This window comes from Melanerpes formicivorus, unplaced genomic scaffold (genome assembly GCF_026170545.1).
Source record: "Melanerpes formicivorus ecotype bairdi unplaced genomic scaffold, bMelFor1.0.p_v2 SCAF_13, whole genome shotgun sequence".
In the NCBI taxonomy this organism is placed as follows: domain Eukaryota; kingdom Metazoa; phylum Chordata; class Aves; order Piciformes; family Picidae; genus Melanerpes; species Melanerpes formicivorus.
In genome coordinates, this window is record NW_027142365.1 from 15,900,050 (window position 1) to 15,925,109 (window position 25,060).

The window sequence follows — 25,060 nt, forward strand, 5'->3', positions numbered from 1 at the left end:
TTGAGCTAGCTTTTAGCTCGCACATGAACATGTGAGGGAAATGCACTTGGCACGTGTCTGTAATTGAAAAGTCCAAAGACACACAAATAGGAAATTGCATTCTGTAACAGGAATTTTGCTGTCAGTTCTGCCAAGTGGCACTGTGCTGCTGTGCTCCTGTGCAGGATCCAGGAAGTCGCTTTATGGGATGCTTTTGGCAGCTCCTACAGCAGCTCAGGCTGTGTACACACATAGCAGTAAATGCTACTTCTCTCTTCAAGACTGAATGCTTGATTTGGATATAAGCTCTACTCATTTTCATTGTTGATCATCAACTGTATGTTGGAGGGTTTGTTTCCTCTTGAGGCATCTTGAAGTGTTTGGTTTCTGTGTGTGTTCTGCTGGGCACTTAGCCTGTGTTGTGCTAAGCAGCACATGCCTGCTGCTTCAACTTCCCATGTAGCAAGCAATGTTGTGCAAAACACTAAACTCCTGCTTTTCTTTGCTAAGCAAGCTTGTGAGGTTTTCCTTTGTTCCTCCTTCCTGCTCTTTTTTTCTTTGTCCTGGGTTCTCTTCGCTGTTTTGCATTTCTCAGATGTGAGTTTTGTTTATTTGACAGTAGGGGAAAACGGTGGATCCACTTTTGTGCCATACTTTTGAAAGTTGAGCATTTCTGACTTCCCCCCCCTGTACTCAAGTCATTAATTCCAAGAGACCAGTGTGTAAGCTTGAGTAAGACTCCTGCAGATTTGCTTCAAAAGCTTGCAGCTGTCGGTGTACTTGCAACAGGTGCATTAGTATTAAAAGTGCTGTGATTAGTCTTTAGATTGATGCTAGTTTTTAACTTGGCACACTACAGTGTTTTATAAAGCTACATGCAAAGCTGGATCAGAGTCTTAATTTCTGTACTTTCATGCTTACTTGGAGAGACTAAGGATTTCTTTCAGTTTCAGAAAGTGTCTGCTTTTTTCCTTAATAGAGGACAATGATGTCAACTTGGAGATCCTGGAATGCATCAATAGTGCTGTAATGCTGCATTTCAAGTAACTAATTCTTTTGAGGTGAAAGCTTTTCCTTTGAATATTTTATTCCTTTAAGACTGTAGCTTTATTAAGCTTTTAAAAGTTGTATCAGTGTGATACTTGTGTGCACAGTTTCCAAAGGTCATTTTGTGGTATAAGAATCATTGGTAATACAAGCTTGTTCGAAAGCAGTGTTCCTAGGCAGGTCCCTTCCACGATGGCAGGCTTGCTTGTGTGTGTCGTGCCAGTGCTTCAGCACTTCACTTGCAGGTTTTGGGAACAGGTAAAGCTTCATGGGGTACAGGAAGAAGTTAGCAAACTGAAACCATCAAGACAATTCCAAAAATCTGATAGCAAGGAGAGACATTTCTGATGGCCATCTCATAGCCATCTCCTCTCATCCTATCACCTGATACTAGAGAGAAGAGACTCACCTCCACCTCACTACAACCTCCTCAGACCTGTCCTGGGATTTTATTTTATTTATCCTGATTGGCAATTTCTTTCCAAGTTCAATCATGAGTTCTAAGCACAGGAAAAACAGCTAGCAAGTCAAGAAGCTTGAGATGGGACTTGGTGGTAGAGTAGAATAGAATTAACCAGGTTGGAAAAGACCTTTGAGATCATCGAGTCCAACCTATCACCCAACACCACCTAATCAACTAAATCATGGCACCAAGTACTTCATCCAGTCTCTTTTTAAACACTTCCAGTGATGGTGCCTCCACCACCTCTCTGGGCAGCACATTCAGGAGGAGACTTGATGGGGTGCTTGGTTGCATGGTTTAGTTGATTAGGTGGGTTGGATTAGTTGATGGGTTGGACGCAATGATCTTGAAGGTCTCTTCCAACCTGGTCTATTCTATTCCAATGGCCAATCACTCTTTCTGTGAAGATGTACTTCTGGTACTTCCTAAAATTTTTCACAGGAGGTAATTCAGAAGCATGCCTTGGGCTTGGAGCTGCTGGGTTATGTTCTTCAAAAATCCTTTTGCAACCGTTGTAGAATAAACTTCATGGAATCAAGAGAGTCAGTCTGAAGAAATGAGATTTGCTAGTTTAGGACAGGAAGCTGTGTAACAGTTCAGGGAAACTTTGCTGTAGCATGTAATGCTTGGAGCACTGGCCAGTACACAGATTGCATACACTCTATGCCAAACAGAAAGGGACCTGGAGGTACTGATTGACAGCTGGCTGACCATGAGCCAGCAGTGTGCCCAGATGGACAAGAAGGCCAATGGCATCCTGGCCTGCATCAAGAATAGTGTGGCCAGCAGGAGCAGGGAAGTCATTGTGCCCTTGTACTCAGCACTGGTTAGTCCACACCTTGAGTCCTGTGTCCAGTTCTGGGCTCCTCAGTTTAAGAAGGACATTGAGACTCTTGAATGTGTCCAGAGAAGGGCAACGAGGCTGGGGAGAGGCCTTGAGCACAGCCCTGTGAGGAGAGGCTGAGGGAGCTGGGGTTGCTTAGCCTGGAGAAGAGGAGGCTCAGGGGAGACCTCATTGCTCTCTACAACTACCTGAAGGGAGGTTGTAGACAGGCAGAGGTTGGTCTCTTCTCCCAGGCAACCAGCACCAGAACAAGAGGACACAGTCTCAAGCTGTGCCAGGGGAAGTTTAGGCTTGAGGTGAGGAGAGAGTTTTTCTCAGAGTTAGCTGTTGGAATGTGCTGCCCAGGGAGGTGGTGGAGTCCCCATCCCTGGAGGTGTTCAAGAGAGGATTGGATGTGGCACTTGGTGCCATGGTCTAGTAGTTGTGTGATCTGTGGTGACAGGTTGGACTTTGAGGTCTTTTCCAACCTTGTTGGTTCTGTGAATAGCTTTAAAAGGGGAATGGAGGAATAGACCTTAAACCGAAGATGCAGGATATCAACATCATGAAGGATCAAAACTGCTCAATGTTCACATTCTGTCACATAAGACCATAAAAAAATTGCTGAACACTTACACACCTGTGGATGACTTCTCATGCTAGTGTTTAATTGCTTTGGTGTGTAAAAGGGGTATTTAAACTCTTGGCAGTCCATTTAACCTTGATATATTGGAGGGGAAGTTGAGCAATCGGTGTGCTGTCTGTTGTGATGTTGCTTCTGTCTTTTCCCTTAGCCAGGGCTAGGCATGATGTCAGTTATGGCCTGGGGAGTGCAGGACAGTCACTGCTTCTTCAGGGCTAGTTACTTCATCACAGAAAAGGGATGAATGAAACTAGATACCAGATTATACTTTAAAACTTAGCTCTGTAAGATGATGGGATAAACCCCTGTCCTTGAGAAGGAATAGGCACATGTGAAAATGAAAGTAAATGCATAGGTATATTGCTGTTAATTAGCATCAATTAACTGTTGACTTAAAAACACAGAATAGTCTGGGCCAGAAGGTACTGACCTCCCTGCAGTTAGCAGGGACATCCCCAAACAGATTAGGCTGCCCAGGCCCTTGCTGAGCCTCTCCTTAAATATCTCCAGGGAAGGGGCCTCAACCACCTCCCTGGGCAACCTCTTCCAGTGTTCCAGCACCCTCATAGGAAAGAACTTGTTCCTAACATCTAATCTAAATCTGCTCTTCTCTAGTTTGAAGCCATTGCCTCTTGTCCTGTCACTGCAGGCCTTTGTAAGTAGTCTCTCAACATTGTTCATGTAAGCCCCCTTAAGGTATTGGAAGGCTGCTGTTAGGTCTCCCTGGAGCTTTCTCTTCTCCAGGCTGAACACCCCCAGCTCCCTCAGCCTGTCCTCCTATCAGAAGTGCTCCAACCCCCTGATCATTTTCATGGCCCTCCTCTGGACCTGCTCCATCAGGTCCATGTCCTTCCTATACTGAGGGCTCCAGACCTGTATACTTTACTCCAGGTGAGGTCTCCCCAGAGCAAAGTGGCAGGATCACCTCTCTGGATCTGCTGGCAATGCAGCTTCTGATGCAGCCCAGGATGTGATTTGCCTTCTGGTCTGCAAGTGCACACTGTCTACTCATATCCACCTTCTCATCCATCAGTGATCCCAAGTCCTTTTCCTCAGGACTGCTTTCTAATGCCTCATCCCCCCAGTCTGTATTGAATTCTTGCTTTCTGCACAGCTGTGTGCAGGTATGACAGTTTGAGCATTTTTCTCACTACCACAGCAGGACAGAGAGCTAAAATACTTAGTAAGAAAAATATTTGTTTAGGTCATGGAAGTGCTGCTTCAGAGCAGTTTTGTTCCTTGGAGAGGGAAAACTTATTTAGATCAGAGTCAAAATATATGTATAAAGGAAAACAAACAAACCCAAAATAAGAAACATCCACACCCCTCCATCTGAGCTGGACTCTGAAGTGGCAGAGCACAAATTTTCTTGAGGTGCTTTTCAGAGCAGGTGGCAACATTTAACTTAGCTGGAAGGTTTTCAAGGTTTAAAGTCTTGGAAGGTAAACAAGGGAGCTCAGGTGATGTAGCAGAACAATAATGTGGTGTTTTCTGCTTAAACTTGTGTTGCTGTTTGTTTTGGTTTCTTAGTGATAATCCCCCAAACCAAGAGTGTTGAGAAATGTGCACCATACATGCTTAAAACTGGAGATTATCATTGGAGCTGTTAGATAAAACCGAAGGCACAAGTACAAAATGTGCCTTTGCACATACAAGAGTATGGGAAAACTGGAAGCAGTTTCTGCTTGCCTGAACTGCTTCACCCATTTTCTCCCCATTAGTTGATAGCCAAAGTGCTTGTTAAGGCCCTGGAAAAGTGGACTTTGCCCTGGTCTGTCTCTTAAGGCACTTAGTTCCTCTGCAGGAAGCGTGTAGTTACTAATGGTTAATTCACAGAGGAAGAATCCTGCCTGGTGTTGATCTCTTTTGGGGGAGTTTTCTGAGCAGTGGCAAACTTTGCAAGTAGTGCTGTGACTTTATGCAGATGTTAAAAGCAGCTTGAATTGTTTGCTTGTGGCAGTTCTTCACAAAACTGGCTATTATAAGTAACTCCCTCCCCCTTTCCCTGGACTTGGTTCCAGGGAATGCTGAAGAGAGGAGTGACTTGGCATAGTTTAAGTCTGGGTCCAAGCATGTTGAATAACTTTGGCCCACGGGAGAATTAAAAACAATGCAGCAGATGGCAGCAATGGTGCACCAGGCTCCCTGTCCCAAAGAACTATCTCTTGCAGGCCTTGGAGGGATAAGCTGGGGGGAGGGAAAGGTAGTCTTCCTCTTTTCTTACTCTGCAGTTTCAAAGCAACCTTGGTGAGGAGGGAATGTACTTCCTGACTAACTCAGCAGTCTCTTTCATGGTCAGAGAATTAGTGCCTAATAGGTTTCCCCTGGAAGCTAATCAAAATGTTTTTCACATACAAAATCTCACTCTGCCTGTGGCATTTACAGTTCTGTTTAAGAATCCAAAACACATCATTTTGTTGTGGTTGGTTTGTCCTGGGAGCAGAATACTTACCCAGAGAGAAAAAGTTACGTTGGCAGCTGTGTTACAGCTTTGCATTTATCTTTTTGCAAAGAGAAGCACCATGAGAAATGACTCAACATGTGAATCCCTTGAGAAAGCTTCAGAAGAGCAGCATTTCACACTGTCTAAGGAAAAGATTCAGCTCTGCTCAGTTTTATGCTGCTGAATAGGAACTCTACTACTGCTTCTGCAGGAGCACTTCATAGTGGCTGCAGTGGAAACCAAAGTGATGTTCTGACTTCATGGAGTCATTCTGCATTTGCTCAGTGCTGCCTTGTACTTGCAAGTTAGTGCCATAAGATTGTGAACAGTTAGGGATAGTAAAAAAAACAAACAAAACCAAACAAGGCAAGTTTTCTTTCTCTTGATTCAGATTTTAGTCTACCCTGGCTCTATTTACTCTGGGTCAATGCAGCATTTCTTCCCTTCTTAGTCTTCAGCTGAGAATGGGAAACAAAATGCTTGGTTCTGTTCTTGTTTATTACTCTGAAAGGATGTAAACTTAGTTTACCAAATAGGTAAGAATGAATACAAGAGAGGAGCTAAAAATTTGTTGTGTGTTGATTCTGTCAGAAGCCAGTGAAGGAGACTGAAAGGCTGCAGTGACTGTGGGCTTCTCTGGTAAACATGGATTGATTGATTTATTGCTTCCTTGCAGTTTTGAGAACAGCAAAAATCTTGCAATGTGGTGGTAGCAGGGGCTATACAGATAAGGGCTTAAGACATGATTCAGTATTACATAGCCTATGGACTTGCTGTGAAAGCAACTGCAAAGATAGTCACAATAGCCATCCTGCAGAACAAAAAGTAATGACAGTAGAATATTAAGTGCATGGATCTGTTAAGCAGCCTTTACCTTGCAAGTGTATTTTACAGTAGAAATCAAACCAGTTCTCTTACTTTCTAGTTGAAAGGCAAGTACCTGACTTAGCCTTAGTACCTTCATGTACTGCTGTATGAATGCAATGAAGCAAGCTTGTCAGGCTGACTTAAAGCTCTACTTCAAGTACATCATGATGACATTTGCCATGAGGTGCACAATCAGCTTCAAAATAGCCTTTCAATATTTGAAATGGAGTTGAAAGCTCTTTCTTGTCTTCCTTTCTTCTGTTTTCAGTATCTTTTAAGTAATTGGGTAGAGTGCTGTAGACGTACAAGCTGCAGGCTCTCTGAATGAAATCATGGCAGTGGATTTGAGAGGAGGCCTGGCTGACCTAAGGTTCTGCAAAGTCAAGCAAGAACTCTTGTTTGGAGCAGAAAAGTTTGCTGTGTATTTTCCACCTTCTTGGTGGGGTTCTGTTTTTGAAGAAGAAACCACTTTTTCAGCCAGTAAAGGGAATAGAATAGAATCAGGGTGGAAAAGACCTTTGAGATCGAGTCCATCCTATCACCCAACACCGTTAATCAACTAAACTATGGCACCAAGCACCCCATCCAGTCTCTTCCTAAACACTCCCGGTGATGGTGACTCCACCACCTCCCTGGGCAGCCCATTCCAATGGCCAATAACTCTTTCTATGAAGAACTTCCTAACATCCAGCCTAAACCTCCCCTGGCGCAGCTTGAGACTGTGTCCTCTTGTCCTCTGCCTGGGAGAAGAGACCAGCCCCCACCTGGCTACAACCTCTCTTCAGGGAGTTGTAGACAGCAATAAGGTCTCCTCTGAGACTTGTACTAGAAGCAGCCTTGTGGTGAGTAAATGCATGTGTATGAAGATGTTTCAGCTGTGGTAAGGCCAGGAATAAGCCTGTTTGTGCACAGCAAAGAGGACTTACACTGGAGACAGACTTCTGGAAGGAGGAGCATTTAGGCAAGCTACCCTCGAAAGCCATCTGCGGTTGGGGTTTTGTGTGTAGAGGAATGCACACGTTTTCTGGATGTTAAGTGCAGGTTTATCCTGCCACAGTACTGAGATGGATGGCCAGATGATCTTGAGGCCCCTTCCAGTGCTCTAAGGCAAAGGCATTGTGTATTTTACTTCGGGGTTTTTTTTTCATGCCGATAAGGAATGAGAAAAAGGCCTGGACCAGAATTAGCTTCCCTGATAACATACAATGGCTGCTCAATGGACTACATGAGCTCTTATCTATCTTTATCCTGTTTTTCCTAAAGAAGTAATCCTGGGGTAGGTTCAGCTGTGGGGGAAGGGAGGAGAAGGATAAAAGAGTTCAAAATATTTGTTCTTACAACTTCCACTGGTTCAGCCTTTGAATCCGATTTGAAGATGCGAAGCCAAAACACCTTCTACCCTGACACAGAAAGCAGGAGTTGTATTAAATATGAAGCCAAGCAGGCTTTTTGCACTCATGAGTGTTGTGAAAGATGTCATTTAAATATTTTAATGATTTGGATGAAGGAAACTCTTCAGGAAATCAAACAATGGAAGTTTGTAAGACTTGCTAATACTTGTAAACAGGCTGTAATCTCATTAGGACAATGATTTGGCTTGAATATTACAGTGCATATGATGAAATACTACAACATTGCTCAGCAACTGGGATCTGGACTTTGAGTGGCAATGACACATGAACCCCTGCATGGTTTAAAGTGTGCTATTTTTGGCGGCTGGGTGTTGGCTTGTCTCCTCAGTAGCAGTAGAAAGTTGGTGTGTAGAGGAAGGTGATTGCAATGAGAAGACTCCCCTGACGCTGCTTATTAAACATGGGCTGCTGCTTCAGTACAGAATTGAGCAACAGCACGAATGAGGAGAAAACCAGCTTGTTACAAAAATCTGTGGAAGAGGAAGCAACAGAGCCAAGGATAAGTAAGCCTTTCTCTTCAGTTTTAGGCAGTGTGGAAAGCCAGGGTCTGCGTGCAGTGGGAAGGACAGTTGGCGGGGCAGCGGTGCTGGCCGACAGCGAACGCAGGCATGGCAATGACTGTGCCGCGTCAGGCTCTGCATCGGGCCTCTGGGATGGAAAGACTAAATACCCCTCATACAAAAGCACGGAGAGTGCTCCCTGTGAGAGCTCTAGGAAGATGTATGACAGACCTTTTAGCTCCCTTAATTCCTTTAGTCACAGCCTGAAGGTCTCTGGTACCTATGGAAACCCTCAGAAAGCTGAAGAAAGGAAAGGCGGAGTTACCGAAAAAGCAGCGCCTGAAAAAGCCAACAGCAGCGGTCAGAACGTGAGCAGTGGAGGAAGGGTTAACAGTAATGTGAGTCCTGAAAATGTAGCTGCAGAAGAGCCTTGCCTTTTTGATCATATTTCTCCTTCCCGTGTACTGGACATCCTAGACAGCAGCTTCCAGGATGGGATTTCCTTAAACAGATGTTTTCGGGAGGATGGTGCAGTTATGTGTGGTGATTCGGGGCAGAGGGAAACAACTGTAAATGTTCAAGACAGCAAGAGTGACAGTCTACAAAAAGGTTCAAGCTCATCTAAAGAGATGTCTCCAGCATTTTCCTGTCCTGGGATAGACGACAGGCAAGATACAAAAGACAAGGAGTTTTACAGTATTTGTGTTGTAGATGCTGAAGATCTGAAAGGGGGCGAAGGGGTGCCAGCTACTGTGCACGAGGAGGCTGCAGCAGACTCAGATAACTCAGCTGTTACTGATGAAGGAATGCACAGCATGGCACGACCTTCAGACACTGGGGAGGAATTTCCAGTGCAGCAGTCAGAACAAGTGGAAGCTGAGCTTAGTTCACAGAAAGAGCTGTTTCAGTGTAAAAAAGTGGATGGGTCAAACATGCAGGAAACGGAAACAAAGGAATATTGCAGCACAGACGTCCAGTCTCCATATGAGAACCCACTGGGTGACAGGAGCCAGGTGCATAAGCTGGATACTGTCAATGCAGTGACAGATGGCTTAAGAGCAAAAGTATATGATGAAGTCATCCCTGGGAGTCGGCAGGAGGACACACATACTATAGGTGCTGCTGTCAGTTGTGATAGATCATTCCACGGAGCTTGTGATCCTGTGAAAGGTGTGGATGCTGCTGCAGAGAACCATTGTGGTCCTAACTCATTACAAATGACACACAGTAATTGCATTTCCAGTGCACTGCTAAACACTGCAGTACATCAGCTGGGGAAAATTGAGGAAAGTCTTGATTGTGAGGCTGTCTCGCTTGGTTTCAGCAGGCATCCCTCCAGTCTTGTGAGGGACACAGCTGCTAAACAGCTGGTGGAGAATGTTCAAGTACCGTTAGGCTCGGACAATGATTCTCTTTTGGGGAGTCAACAGGTAGGAAAACTTGCTGAAGAAAGTGAAGTAAGCTCAGATGTGGAAAAGAGAACATCTCAAAGAACAGGTGGTGATAGCCAAGTGTTTAAACCTGACTCTAATGACCATCACAGCCTTCTGGAAGAGTTCTTGAAAGAGAAATGCACAGGTGCAGTTTGGCATAGCTGGGAAGCTTTGAGTGTAGCTGAAATGCATGAAACCTTGGAAGAAAGTTCTGGTTTTCACACTCAGGTGAAAGGTTGCCCTGAAAAGACATCAGCTGAAGCTGCAAACTGCAGTGGCACAGAGGAAGATGTCTGTGTGAGTGTCGCTGAGGTAAAAGGCGACGTGCTCACAGAAGCCAATAGCTTGGGCAGCAGAACTCAGTCCTGGGGACGTGATGGCGCTGTGACACCCCATGAACTATATCACATAAGCACAGAGGAAACATGCCTGAAGTCTTGTATTTCACAAGAGTCACAAGGGGATAAACTGTGCAAAAATTCAAATTCAGATGATGAAGACACCCTTTCTTCTGTGGAAGAGGAGGATATGGATAAGATGGACAAGAACTGTAGACAGGATGAGCAACAGGAGTTGTATTCCTGCCACACAGTGGCAAATCAATGGAATGTGTGGACAGACTCAGCCAAAAGAGCTGGGGATGTGGTAGAATCTGTAAATCAGACAAAATGTGAAGCTCTCCTCAGTGATAAGAAGGTGGAAAAGGGAAATCAAAACTTGGATGCTGACACTGATAGTGATAAAAACATCTTAAAGTGCCATGGAGGCTTGCCTCATGATCAGAGTACTGACTCTGATTCCACTGTACCCATAGCTTTGGACAGTTGCACGCACGAGAGTGTAAAACTGGTAGATGCCCCTAAACAGCTGGAAGATGCAAATGGTGTCTTTCACAAGGCCCAGAACTGTTTCCCTTCACTGTGTCAGAAGTCATGTTCTCATGTGCATGAGAAACCAGTGGAAGAGTCTGAGGTGTGCCAGTGTGCCAGTCCAGAGCCGAAGGCTGGGAGCACTCAAGTTTGTGTTGGACCCTTTGCTGAAGTAGGATTAGAAACTCATGAGAAAAGTGTATGTGCTGTAAATGAATGTAATCTGCAGGATGCTGAAGGGAAACAGTGTGTCAGTGTCCACTCAGAGGAGGAGAACCTGACTGAATTTAGGGTGTCTGCTGGGAATCCAGGAGCTTTTACCACAGGAAATGTAAAGCAGGTAGAAGCTGAGGGCACTGAACTGAGAACCACCTGTTACATATTAAGTGCTGAAATGAATGACTTGACCACAGGTTGGGAACAGGTGCGGGCAGATCACAAGATTTTCTCAAACAAAGAGCTTGGAGATCTTGTTGACCCAAAGCAGGTAGACAAACATGTTGCTGTTCCTTCCTATGAAATCCACAGTGCCTGCAGGGCCACAGGCTGCCAGCGCGGCAGCCAGCACGGGGCCCAGGGGCCGATGGCAGATGGAGCGAGTGACCAAGAGCAGCACACCTATGAACTGGACAGACACAGTCCCCAGGCTGAAGTGTGGCCACACTTTATCAGTCCTCAGACCGGCAGTGCTGACTGGACAAATCAGCTGTTCTCTGGCACCATCAGTGCTGGTAATGGGGAGTATCTGGTGGGCTTCCCATGGAATAATGCCCTCCCTGACAGCTGTGTGAAGGGTGACAGGATGTGTGTAGTCACTGAAGGCTTCCAGAGTGACCCCCGAGCTGTAACAGCTGCTTCATGTGCAGTGGGAAGTTATCCCTGTGGGCTGCTGGCACTCGAACCCGGTGGTACTTGGGGATGGCAAGACAAAGACATGTTTGTAAGTATTCTGCAGAAATGATTTGATGTTGCAGCTTTGAGCTGAAGCTAGGAAGTGGAATTGACCAAGTCAAGTTGTTGTTCTAGTAGATAGATAAATATTTCACATGGGGCTTTAGGGGATTTTTATTATGGGTTTCTTTTTTCATTTATGGTTGTGGTTTGTTTGGTTTGTTTTTCCTTTTTGGTTCTGCTTACCTCCTGTGAAAGTTTAAACATTGGGCAAAGTTTTCAGATGCAGGTTCTCAGTTCTAAATGAGAACTTACTACAGACCATTAGAAGTGCTCTTTACCTTTGTATAGGGAGAAATATGTGTGGATCTCCTGAGATCTTGAAGTTAGGGCTTGGTAGCAATTAGGAGTCCTTTTGTTCACTTCCGGAGATGGTCTTCTGAAGTGCTGTAGAAAGGAGTGGCTGCAGGAGAAACATGGGGCATGAGGTAGAACGGATCTTGGCTAGCTGGGGTAAGAAAACCGAAGCTGACCTGTGGTGGCTGCTGCTCTTCTTCCTTCCCTGCCAAGCAGAGCTGGCCCTGAGCATGGCTCCCTGCTCTGGATGCTGTACAGCAGCTGCTCACACCTTGCCCAGTGGTCACAGTGCTGGCAGTGGGTGGCACTAGAAGCTGTTTGCTCTCCACAGGAGCAACTCTTCATGTATTAAAAGTGGAAACTGATGCCACCTACTATCATCTTTGGATTCAAGTAGTTTTATGTCAAATGCTTCCACTTCTTATAGCCCTTGTCTATCTAGGAGTGTTTCAGCTGAGATTCTTTAGCTCTCCTGGATGTGTTTTCTGTGCACTATGAGGAGTGCATGTGTTCCAGAATAATTACAGCTTCATGGAGTTTTGTGGTGCCTGTCTTTTTAACTCTGTACTGTTCCTAGCATCCTTAAGTTCCCAAAACCCCCTTTAATAACCTTTGTTAGTATCTGTGAGCAATACTCTTTGCCAGTATAGCCCTCATGTTAAAACATAGCAAAGATATTCTGAGTATGGAACAACTTACTGTATTCTACTCAGACATTAGCAAAAAGAGGAAACTGCCTCCTGTTACTATTAATAAAGTGTTGTAAATATTGGCACTAGAGAGAGTAACCTCTGAAGACCAGGGATAGCCATTTCTATAACGCTCATATATAACCATTAAATGTGTCCAGGTCAGAGGAGATTGGCCTAAAATGATTTCAGTGGATCTTGGGAGAATCCATTCTTTTTGTCCTGCCTTGGGGGGAACAAAGCATCCAACAGAGCAAATCCAGAGCATCCATCTTTGTGGATGCTCTGGATTTTTCTCCTTTAGTAGTGACAGAAGTTGTCATGCACGTATCGTTGCTCTCAAGTTTTTGTAATGCTTCCTTAAAGGTGTTAACCTGTTTATATGTCCAGAAGCCCCCCACCTTCTGGTTTTGAATTGTCCTTATTTTGTAATGGTATTTACCAGAAGCTGATAGAGCTACCAGTAAACATTGAATTACCACGGACAGAGCCCTGCCTGAGGTCTGGGGCAAGTACAGGTTGAGTCAGTCTGTCAAAGGCAAAGAATGAACTGTTTGCTGTACTTTGCTCTGCTTGGCTACCCTTTTCTGGTGACTCTTCATCAGGGAAATGCAACACAATTCTGCCATTTCTGTACCTGAAACAATTATGGGATGGCAGTTCAATTAACACATTTAGATGTGAGAAAAGCTTGACAGCTCCATCTTGAGAGGTATATCTGGTAGGGTTATTTGAACACACCACACACACACAGGTATATGCTGTGCACCCACAAAGTGCAGAATCACAGACTTGGGGGTTTGTTGTTTTGTTGTTTGTTTGTTTGTTTTTGCAGGAGTCAACCAAGGTTTCTGAGTTAAATCCTAATGCAAAAGTTTGGGGAAATCATATGTTACACTTGGAAGCAGGTGGTGCCACTGATGGTAGTGTGAGCAGAACGTGGGAAGAAATACCTGAGCAGCCTCCAGATTCTTGTCAAGAAGGTATGAGCAAGTTTGCAGCTGTTGGCTGAGAGAAATGTTACATTCATTTCCTGGTAAAACAATGAATGCAAATGGATAAGCAGCTTCAGATGTGGGTGTAACTATGGTGTTACTGTGATCAGAAGGGATGCTTTTTGAGTGTGTGCCATCTTTGCTGCAGGACTGGATTCCGGTGTTGATGGCGACAAAAAGCACCAGAATGCGGTGCTGACAGAGCTGCAGGAGCCATCACCAGCACTGCCAGTGTCAGACCAGACAGAGATGAACCCTTTGGCTCTTGAGCATTCCGAGTATGAGTCTATGCACGAAACCACCCAGACAGGTAAGGAAAAGATCCATCTGCTTGGGCTTGCTTTTAAAAAGGAAATGCATTTTGAGTTGAGCAGCGAGCGTCCCTTAAAGAAAGAAACACAAAACCCAAACCAGCCAAACAACCCTACTGACCCCAAACAAAACAGAAACCCCAAACAAACAAAACCCAACAGACTACCTTCTTGGTTCGATATGTGTTCTATAAACAGACCTCAGGACATCCTCTCTTGCTCTCAGGCTAGACATACTTGTACACCAGTCTCCTCCTATTTGATTGTAGGCCTTAGGAGAGTACTGCACAGAACTGATGATAAATTCTGGATCTAATTGAGTATCATTTTCTGGAATGTCACTCTGGATGCAAGTCCCTAGTGTAGATGTTTTTCATTTAAATATCTATCTACCTAAGCTGCAAGTTTCTAGTTGGCTCAGGTACTGAGGTGGAATTCACCCAGCACGTGTCTCAAGTAGTAATGTTAAATGTGTTGAAAGTTCAGTCTTGTACTTAAAATGTAAAATAAGCACCAATTTATTTTCAGTGCTTTGTATTCTTTTGAATGGAGGTTCATGATTTTTTTTTTTCAGTGCCACTGTTAGTAGCTGTAGTCTGTAGCAGATGGCATGTTTTTAGAGACTTCTGCAAGCTAGCATAGAGATTCAGCCAGGCTTATACTGCAGTGAAAGGGATAGAAGAGCTGCAGGATGCACGTAGGATTGCTACTCGAACTGAGATGAGGGATGGAAGAGAGCAAAATACACTGGGGGTTTCCTGAGAGGCCTGCTCCATGTTTCTTGTGCTTAGCCAGTTTTATAACATGCATTTGAAACACCCAGGATAGAATCGGTAAGAGCTGGAAAAGAAGACAACTGAAATGGGACAAAGCTGTGGTGGCATCCTTGCTTGTGTTGGAAACGGAAAGTTCTCTCTGACTCTTCTGCTTAAGGGTATTATTAAATAATAGACAACAAAAAACTACATTAGTGGTGCTTAACACTCTGGAGGGGATCAGTGTCCCTCAGCTTTTGTGTTAGAACTTGTCGGCCTCTCCTTTGCATACCCCAAAGGGTTCCCTTCTGGCAGGAGTCAAATAGTGCTGTAAAGCGTCCGAGCAGCAGAACACACCTGCTCCATTGGTGGCCCCAGCTCTGGAAGCTGGGGGGTATTTTTTCAATGTTTATTTTAAAAAATACATCTAATGCATGTCATCTTGGTCTTAGCTAGGTCTTTGGCAAGGAAGAAAGAGGAAACGGGGAAGGGAACTAGTGGTTAGCACAAGGTGTGTGCTTCTCAGGTGTTGGCACGGCGTACATGTCAATGGAGGAAATTAGAAGTGGCTTTAGGAAGAAGAAGGGATATGGAGAGATGAAGAGAAGTACAAGAGATGCTGAAGATGGGAAGGGTATAGAGGATAAAAGTTAGTGTGAAATGGTTTTAAATACTGATTTACATTGATTAATGTGCTACTGAACATTTTCTAGATCTCTGAAAGTCACACTGACCTCTGATCTTTAAGTAGTTCTTCCACTGGCACAGTTAGTTTACCCTCAACTGACTGCAGTATGTTGGGTAAAACTAAAATGAACCTGAAATGAGTGTTTTCAGCTGAGAATTTTTAAACTTCCAAGTCTAAGGAAAAAAAAAAAAAAGAAGATAATTTCTCCTTCTTTGAGCAAGAGATTCGTGGATCACATCTGTTGTTAATTGCATTGGTGCCTGCTGGTACTTCACAGTGACATTGTGGAATTCGTTTCTGAAATGGTGCGTTGGGGCATTTGGATTTAACCAGAAGTCCAAAGGGTCCTCCATCACCATGCTCATCACCCTGCATTAGTCAGGGCTTAGTCAGCTCAAAACTGGTTAAAGACTGGAACTGATGCTTCAGTATCCACTTGGAGATGCTCTTCTAGAACCTCTTCAAATGTTTGTCTTCACTTGTTAAGCTCCGCTCTGCATATACAGAGTTCTGTTTTCCTGTCTTACGGGGCTCCTTTACAATCTTGGTTGATGGTGAGGTAGTTCACAGGGAACATTTTTGAAGCTGAAAATGTGCTCCTAGTTATACAGCCAGCAGTAGACATGAGGGCACGATGAAATCGCCTGTTGTGTCATACAGCAGAACTAAATGTTTAACTGAAGTGTTGTAATGACTAGGTGGAAATGAACAGTTGCAGCCAGAAGGTCAGGAAGATTTACGAGAATTACTGAAGAAAACCCTGGAGTTCTGTTTGTCCAGGTAAGCATCTACCTACACCTAGCAAACTGGGGCACAACTGGCAGGATCCACTGCCTGCCTTGGCATGTGTGTTGGTGTGTTTCTCAGCTGTCACTTAAAATGGAGTGGACAGGATGAGAATTTGGAGGAAGTAAGATCGATTCCAGAGTATTGTATTGGTGGGCCTCTTAAAGCTTACCCAGACTTCTGGGCCTAGAGGATAAAGCAGCAAATACATTGAAGTAAGAGTTAGTTACATGCAGCTACAGATCAGGGTAATTTTTATGACTGTTACTGAGGGTTTTTTCAGATTAAAACTTAGTTACTTGAGCCAATTGGTAAGCTTTGCTTAGTCATTTTAAGATTTGCATTAATTCAGAGCAGGATATTTGTAACTGTGTCTGTAGGTCCCTATGTACTTGTAGTGGTGAGGTGGTTTAATCCACCCGCACCCACATAAAGCACAGCTAACCTCAGCTGGGGAAGCCAGTGGAAAGCTGTATTTTGCAAGCAATAATGAAATGCAATGGATATATACAAAACATGCAATATTTACAATGTTATACAAGAATCTACAGGAAAAAACACAAACGCTGATCCTCCTGAGGAGGATCCCACCTCAGGTTCCCCCCAAACCTCTTTCCCCCTCCTTCCCTTTCCCCTAGCAATTAACTAGGTGAAAAAGGAGAAAGAGAGAGGCTATTAAGGGAAATTTGTTAGCTCAAAGCAGTTGTTAAGAAAGTTAGTTTCTCTTATCAGTTTCATTCCAGAGTCAGTTGCATGCTCTCTGGCCAAGAAATGAAAAGACAGACTGAAGCTGGAGTGAGTGAGAGAAAGAATGGTGGAGATATTTGCTGTGGTACATCTCACTTCTGACCAATGAAATTCATTTAGAATTAAACTTTGTTTTCCTTTTTACAACTAGACATTCAGCTAGAGAATTCTGCAGCTATCTTTTTCTTAAAGGCACAGCCTAAACTGTCACAATACTTTAGTATAATTTTTAAAAGGAAAACAAAAGAAAATTAAAGGCTCTGAATCACACACTGAGTATAGACAGATGAGAGATCATGGAAGCAGTTTACTTGTTCTTAGTTATGCTCAGTGCTTGTGTCTAGATGAAGAACATCCTGGTCACAGCTCTCAACAACCTGGAGCAATTCCTTATCTGTACTCCTGAGTAACCAGTTAGTGCTCATTTGGAGTTACAAACTGCCAGCACTATTGTATGTTTGTGGGGTAACGTGCTGCCTGGTGTTTTCTAGGAGGTGAAACCAAGTGAGTGGGTTGGGAAGCTGGTGAAAATGCTGTGAAGAAATTTGATGCAGAAAATCCCCTTCTACTGTGTGATAAGTTTTGGTCTCAAGTTTATTGGCAAAAGCTAATATGTGATGTTTGCCTCTTTCTTTTTTCTATCCCAACAGAGAAAATCTTGCCAGTGACATGTACCTTATATCACAGATGGACAGTGATCAGTATGTGCCAATAATGACAGTAGCAAACCTTGATCACGTCAAGAAACTCAGTACTGATATGGATTTGATTGTTGAAGTGCTGAGATGTGAGTAAAAACCCCTCAACACTAGGCAGTGCCTTTGTAGTTGCTTTAGGACTACTGCTTCAATTTTCATCCTCTCTTGTTGCACATGGAGCAAGCAGCTTCCAGTTCAGACCATCACAAATATAGCACTGTGGGTTTATCAAAGCTGCTTCACATTTGAGATCTTGAGTAACAATCTGTGGAAATGAGAATAATGTGAGCTGAAATTGTGGCATGTGGTGAGACAGCTCACAGGACTGAAGGATTGCAATGGGGCTGTGTTGTGAGGACAGGGAAGAGGAGGCGAAGTCACACTTTGTGGTGAACATTAAATGTACAGAAGTTGGCTATAGGGATAGTGGGAGCCATCTAGGTCAAGATCAGAGGAGTTGTATCCAAAGGGAATCTTACAGTAGGCATCTGCCACTGACCTCCAAATGAAGACAAGACCAATGAAGCAATATGTGGGGTCACTTAAGCTTTGGTTCAGCAGAACCTGGTTCTTCCAGGTTACTTCAACAAGCCAGGTATCTGATGGGAGGAAAATGCAAGCAGCTCACATGTCATTCATCAGGCTCCTCAAATGTGCAGAGGGCTGCTTCCTCATACAAGTCAGATGTGCCAACCAGGAATGAGGCACTGCTACTTGCAAATCAAGAAAACCTGCTTTTTAATCCCTCAGTTAGTGATAGCCTTGACTGTAGTGACCACGATGTTGTGGAGCTCTTGAGCACCCTAAGGGTTAGTACTAAGACATATTTTAGAGCAAACTTCATCTTGCTTAGGGCTCACTTGGGTGGAATTCTGAGGGAGGCTTTCATGGAGCATGAAGGAACTGACAAGAACACATCACAGAATGTAAGGTCTTGTATCTCGGAAGACATAATCCAGGAGTGTAGGCTAGGATCTTCCCAGCTGGGGATCATCTCTGTGGAAAGGCACCTGGAGGTCCTGCTTGTCAGCAAGCTCAGTATGAGTGAATAGTAAACTGCAGCAGTGAAAAAAGCTGATGCTGAGGATGCTGAGTTGCATCAACAAGGGCATCATCAGCAGAGGTAACAAGGTCATTGTCCCACTCTGTGCAGTGCCTGTCAGGCCACATCATCCCTGTTCAGGTTTCATTGCCACTACATCAAAGAGATGTGGACAGGCTGGAGGATCCAGAGAAGGGCCACAGAGATGACCAAAGGACTAGGAAGCTGCCATATGAAGAAAGGCTGAGAAGTGGGTTTGTTCAGGCTTGAGGAGAGAAGGCTTAGGGGAAGTCATACCATTGGGCTGCACTATTTGAAGGGTGGCTGCAAAGAAGATGCAGACTCCCCTTTTACAAGGAGTCATGAAAAAGACAGGAGTCATGTCAGGAGCAGCTGCTCCTCAGGAGCTTCCCACTGGACACAATGAGAACAATTAACCACTGGAACAATCTCCCTGGGGAAGTGGTGAGTTGTCCAACACTGGGCAGTAAGGTTCAGCTGGGCAGGGTGCTGGGTGGTGCTGGACTACACTTTTGCCAAGATAGGCTGGACCAGATCATCCCTGAGGTCCCTTCCAGCCTGCAGTTGTATGATTCTGTGATTAAATTCTCAGAAGAGGCAACTGAATATTGCCACTAAGAATAATAAAAGAAAGTGTGACTCAACATGTGCCTTAGAAGAAAAAAATCCAATGAATTGGGAATTTGTAGGCTGAGAAATCTTCACACTCTTGTAGGAGGAGTATGGAGATTTTAAAGCACATGTCTTCTCAGCTTGTCTGAAAGGGTCCTCAGTTATCTTCTGCTTATACATAATGTACATAAATATTTGAAGTGTAGCCCAAAAAGCTCTGCATTATAAAGCTGTGTTTGCAGTGCAGCTTTTGGTGTGCACAGCCACTGGTGATTGCAGACAGCTGAAATATGCTTTTATGTTGTGTTTTTTCTCTTAGCTTTGCCTTTAGTCCAAGTGGATGAGAAGGGAGAAAAAGTTCGGCCAAACCAGAATCGCTGCATTGTGATCCTACGGGAAGTACCTGAGTCTACCCCCATCGAAGTAAGGGTTTGCTTGTGCAGTAGGAATGCTTCTCACTTGGCATTGGGAAGTCACATGTCTTCCAGATTTCATAAGCATATCACATCTCTTACTACATTGTTAGTTTCTAACAGCATTGGTAAACCTTAGTCTGGGGGGGTGTGTGTTTGGACAATGTATTTGAGAAGCATGTGGCTGGTAGGAAGACCCTGGTGCGAAGCTGGCAGTGCTGTTGGGTAGAGATGCCATCATGCTCTTGGCCTGACTTACCCATACGTTCAGTGCTCACCTCCCTGGATAAACAGCAGATGAAGATGAGGTAAAATAGCTCTTAAGATGGAAAATGCCGCTGCTGCACCCTGAAACTTGTGAAGTACTTCAAGCTCTGCAAACACTTTCATAAATGCTGAGGGCAGAGGTGTCACGTGGATAAGGATCTCTGCTGGCTTGTGGACCGTGTGAGCGTGGAGAACTTGATTCTTTGGAGGCTATTCAGTGTATCTGATGTAGCTGGGTCTATGACTAGTGGAAAGACTAGAAAAGAATGATTGGGCCATAGATCAAACTGTTGAGCTTTCTTAAAGGAGCAGGCACAGATTCTTGGTGATGGGCAGATACTTTAACTTCCTGTCTGTTGTTTTACAAGGAAGAATAGGTTCTGAGAGTTGCTCTTGATAGCCTTCCTACAAAAAGTACTGCAGTTTAAAAACTTAGGCTAAAGTATAAAGTTGCCCTAAATAGGAGCATGAACTACAATGCTGAAAGGAATTGGAGGGCAAGGAGTTAGATATGCTCTATGTACATGACTTTAAAATACCAGCTGCTTTTAACCTTCCTTCTAAATGAAGTGCAACCTTTCAGAGACTGCCTAGCTTTTAATAGGTCAGGGCTTTGGGGGTCTTGGGTTGGAGGTTGAGTTTTTTTGGTCATCACTTTGGATATATTACCTAGTGGTATATATCTTAAATTCTTAACAAGGAACTGCTGAGGAGTCTCTTTGCAGAAGAGGTGATCTGAGTGCAGTGTTGTGTGTGATGTGTTTGTATTTGCCAGACTTCACCAGCTGGGTTCAACAGGACACATTCCCTGGTGCATTGTGGCTAGGGTGTATTTAAGCAGCAAGGTTCCAAAGCACTCTGTAAAGCCTCCCAACTTGCCTAGCCTTTTGATGCTACTTGCCTCAGCTCTGCAACAAAAATGAATATGCAAATGGATTAAACAAAACGAAGCCCAAGGGCTGTGCTTTGTGTGGACAGGTTGGACTTGACGATCTTTGAGGTCTCTTCCAACCTTGGTGATTCTGTGACATTGGTTGATTGGTTTTGAGATGGTGTAAATGGTTTCAGATACACTTGAACTCAGGTCTCTGCAGATCCCTGTGTCTCCAGTTTCTAAATGGAGTTTTGTGTGGCTCTGGTTTTGGGGACAGGGAGAAACAGACATTTTTCTGCACTTGATGCCAAATGTGTCTCTATGGCTTCAAGAGCTTCCCTCTCCTCATTTAAAGGGTGCAGATGGCTTCTACTCTACTAAAGAGTGCAGGATGGCCTTAGATAATGCTGCTTTGAATTCCTTCTAGTTAACCAAGAGATTGGAGGGAGCTGACACCACTGCAGGTGTTCTGAAGTTCTCAGCCCAAAAGTGCTATCTATCTTAGCTGGAATTCCAGAGTTCTGCACATCAGATTAGTATTTTATGTCTGTTTATTTATCTTTCTCCCTCCCATCCTTTTCTCTCTTCTTATCAAACCCACTACCCTCAGGAGGTTGAAGCACTTTTCAAAGGAGATAATTTGCCTAAGTTCATAAACTGTGAGTTTGCCTACAATGACAATTGGTTCATCACGTTTGAATCAGAAGCTGATGCACAGCAGGTAAGGCTTTTTTCAGAAGCATTTTAGACTGTAACAGGGAAGAAGGGTGGGGTGAGGGTGTGTTCATGGGTCATGCACTGTTACAAATGTGTAACAAAGAAAAATACCAAACCCTCTACAAACAGCAGTGCTTCCATTTGGCTAGTACCCAGTTACCAGTACTGTCAAACATAGCCTTATGTCCAGGTTTCAGCTAGCAATTTTGTCTTGTTTGCCATATCCTGGCATCTTAGCCCAAATTATACATTTTTATACTAAGAGCATAGATGCTTTGGATGACATACTGAAATGCTTCACTCATAAGAATGAAAGTCTTATTGTAATGCTACTGAAGCACTTCTGCAGTGCTAAATTAGCTCTTGCTGAATGCAGATTGCATGTAAGGGTTTTCTGTAGTCTGACATTAGCAGACTATTGAAGAATTGTTAGGCCTAGCCTGTCAAACCTTAAATTTCCTTTGCTTAAAATAGTTGACACAATTTACAATTCCTTTTTAAAGGCTTACAGATACCTTAGAGAAGAGGTGAAAACTTTCCAAGGAAAACCAATAAAGGTAAACCGAGCTTGGTGTTGTTCTGGGGGTCTGTGTGTGTGTTTATGTTCAGGGTTTTCTGGGGCTTCCTAACAAAATCTAAGTGATCTAATCTCAGCAACTATTTGACCTGGAGATGGGCTTTGAAGCATAGCACATGCTATTTTGCTACTTTTCCTCCTCTCTGGCAGCAGTCTATCCATCCGAGCATCAGGCCAACAGGGAAGCATTCAACCGTTCCTGCCTTCCTTGAAGGAGAAAGCAGTGACTGATAAGTGTCCAGTAAAAGTTTGAGAGCTGCTAGTTTGAACCACCCTGGTTTAATTTGAAAGGCTGCCGTAATAAGTAATCTAATCTCCTTTGCAGGCAAGGATAAAAGCAAAGGCAATAGCTATAAACACATTTTTGCCAAAGAACGGATATAGACCCCTGGACATGAACCTCTACACGCAGCAGCGTTACACAACATCCTTTTACTTACCTCCAGTATACAGTCCCCACCAGCAGTTCCCACTCTACAGCTTAATTGGCCCACAGACCTGGTCAGCCACACACAGCTACCTGGACCCTGCACTGGTAAGTCTCTTGCTTATGAAGCTGCTGCCTGCTTTCCAGAGCTGGCATTTTGTGAAATCTTGAGGCATAGGAAGCATGTGTGTCCAAAAGAGGGGAGTTGAGGATGCTTATTCTTCTTGGAAAAAGTTGCTCAGAATTCTTCCTGTGTGTACAAGGTTAAGTGCTTGAAAATCACCTGTGATTTCAGACTGCAGTGTGATTCTCTCCTGAACCTTCTAGTTTTTGAGGCAGTTCTTCACTGAAGTTCTAATCATAGAATTGTCAGGGTTGGAAGGGACCTCAAGCATCATCCAGTTCCAACCCCCCTGCCATGAGCAGGGACCCCTCACACTAGGCCAGGTTGCTCAGAGCCACATCCAGCCTGGCCTTAAAAACCTCCAGGGATGAGGCTTCCACCACCTTGCTGGGCAACCTGTTCCAGTGTCTCACCACCCTCATGGGGAAGAACTTCTTCCTAACATCCCATCTGAATCTACCCAATTCTAGTTTTATTCCATTCCCCCTAGTCCTATCATTACCTGAAATCAGCTGTTACCAAAATAAAGCTTTACTAAACACGTGATTTGGTCTTGGTTAAAACCTCCTTAGGAATCAGAATATGGGCATGAATAACTTCATTTGCCAGTGCTATTAATATTTCCTCTATGAAACTCATTTGTACATCTAAAAGAAAAAAAAAAATGGTGCTAGTGAAGTTGGGGAAATTACTATGAATATGCTTCAGATTTTGAGATCTTGTTAGTACAAGACTGTGATATGCACCCACCACAAAAAATCTTTTGCTAATGTTACTTCTTGGGACAAGAAGACACTAATTCACATGTGGTGTAAGTACTGCCCTGCACAGAGTGATGGAGAATACAGGGGTTAAAAAAGCCAGCACTCAGTATTTCTAGTTCTGAGCATGCAATGTATTCTTCAGGTAACACCATTTCCAAGTACTGGATTTATCAATGGGTTCACATCTCCAACCTTCAAGCCTGCTGCTTCTCCACTGACCACACTAAGGCAGTATCCTCCCAGAACCAGGCAAGTGGAACCACCTTTGGACAATATACATGTTTTATTATCTGCCTGTGGAGTTTTAATCTGCTCCTTAGTGACACCAGCTAACTCGAAATAACTTGTAAAATTGAACCTGATGCTAGGTTAAGTGAGGCCAAAGGGCAGGTGGTGGTTGATGGACAGTGGTTAGTTGGTGTCCTGCTTCTAAATGTAAAGGGACTATCTGAAAGCCAAGACCTTATCCATTCCATGACTTTAGGGTAGTCAGATGAAATGCTCTGAACGATGGCATGTGAATCAGGATTATTCATTTTCAGTTTCAAACAGCTTTTAGTGAGGCTGTAGTTGAACATGCAGTGAGAAGGTGACCTGTTATGATGAGTATTTATCATTTACCTGAATGAACTATGCAATAAAGCACTAAAGATCTTGCTGCTGCTGAATTCTGCGTGTAGCCGTGGGCCTCAGGAGATCTCTCATAGTACATGTGTTGAAATGACTTTTGAATTTATAGGAATCCTAGCAAGTCCCATATACGACACACAATTCCCAGTGCAGAAAGGGGACCTGGGCTTCTAGACAGTCCCACAATATTCAACTTTTCTGCTGATCGTTTAATCAATGGCGTCAGGAGTCCACAGACGCGGCAGCCGGGGCAAAGCAGGGCACGGATGCAGAGCGCGGCTACGAGTTACACCAAGAGGGAGGTGGGAACTGGCCGTGTGGAACAGACCAGCGTTGACTCTTCTCCTGGGTTAGGGAGAGGAAGGTGAGTCTAGTTTGTTAGGTGACCTCTAACAGCCTGGGATTGCTGCTTCTAGTCTGGAGGTGTGGTGCTGTTCTCAGTACTGTTTTTAGCTCAGACTGTCCCTCCTCAAAGCTGAAATCTTGGGAAGTACCTCAGAGCAAGGGCAAAATCTAGAACACATTTGCATGCAAGGCCACTGCATTCAGTGGCCTTGGATGCTTTCCTGCCAGATGGAAGTCATTAATGGCAACTGGTGAGGTTTACAGCCCATCATCCTCTGTCCTGTCGACATCTGTCCTAAGAGAGTTTTTGTGTATTATTTGACTTCAGTGAAGCAGCTCTGCCCCTGCCATTGCTCAGCAGATTGTGCACCTCAGCCTTTACTGGCAGTGCTCATTGCTAATTTTTTCCAGTCCAAAGGTCAGAACTTGGCCCAAGTTAGGCATTCACAACAACAAAGCTGATGGGGGGAGCTGCAGAGGGAGAAAAAATTATTGCATGCAACTAAGAAAACTGTTGTCATTCAGTATAAAAACCAAACAGAAAGCCAACAGTTTGAACTCGTGTCTCCTGTTTCCATCAAGTGCCTTTTGGTGATGTGCAGGCAAGGTTCTGATAACTCTTTTCTTTCCCATAGGAAAAACTCATATGGCTACCGAAAGAAAAGGGAGGACAAGTTTACAGTGAGTGTTCACAGTCATATTCACCTCTAACAACAGTAGGGTAACAAGGCAATAGCATGGATATTGTGTGGAGTAGCAGGTGAGGCAAGTTACTGCACAAGAAATTGTGTGTCACAGTTGACTGAAAACAGCAGCTCACAGGAGTTTGCTGTGTTTGGGAAGCAGAAGAT

The 25,060-nt window shown here is 44.1% G+C and overlaps 1 protein-coding gene across 6 annotated transcripts in view; it reads left to right on the forward strand.

Annotated features, from left to right (window-relative positions):
* The window catches only part of LARP4B (La ribonucleoprotein 4B), a 57,455-nt gene that overhangs the window by 20,817 nt on the left and 11,578 nt on the right, over positions 1–25,060 (forward strand). For 3 of the 6 annotated variants that reach the window (XM_068146308.1, XM_068146307.1, XM_068146310.1), the window contains exons 3-13: positions 13,252–13,399; positions 13,560–13,721; positions 15,864–15,945; positions 17,349–17,485; positions 19,391–19,494; positions 21,236–21,346; positions 21,846–21,899; positions 22,245–22,454; positions 23,377–23,483; positions 23,974–24,228; positions 24,845–24,890. In XM_068146308.1, coding sequence (XP_068002409.1) covers positions 13,252–13,399; positions 13,560–13,721; positions 15,864–15,945; positions 17,349–17,485; positions 19,391–19,494; positions 21,236–21,346; positions 21,846–21,899; positions 22,245–22,454; positions 23,377–23,483; positions 23,974–24,228; positions 24,845–24,890 — 1,416 coding nt within the window. Of the gene's footprint in view, positions 1–7,604; positions 11,420–13,251; positions 13,400–13,559; positions 13,722–15,863; positions 15,946–17,348; positions 17,486–19,390; positions 19,495–21,235; positions 21,347–21,845; positions 21,900–22,244; positions 22,455–23,376; positions 23,484–23,973; positions 24,229–24,844; positions 24,891–25,060 lie in introns of those variants that run through there. The other 3 variants (XM_068146305.1, XM_068146304.1, XM_068146306.1) reach the window with 3 other exon arrangements.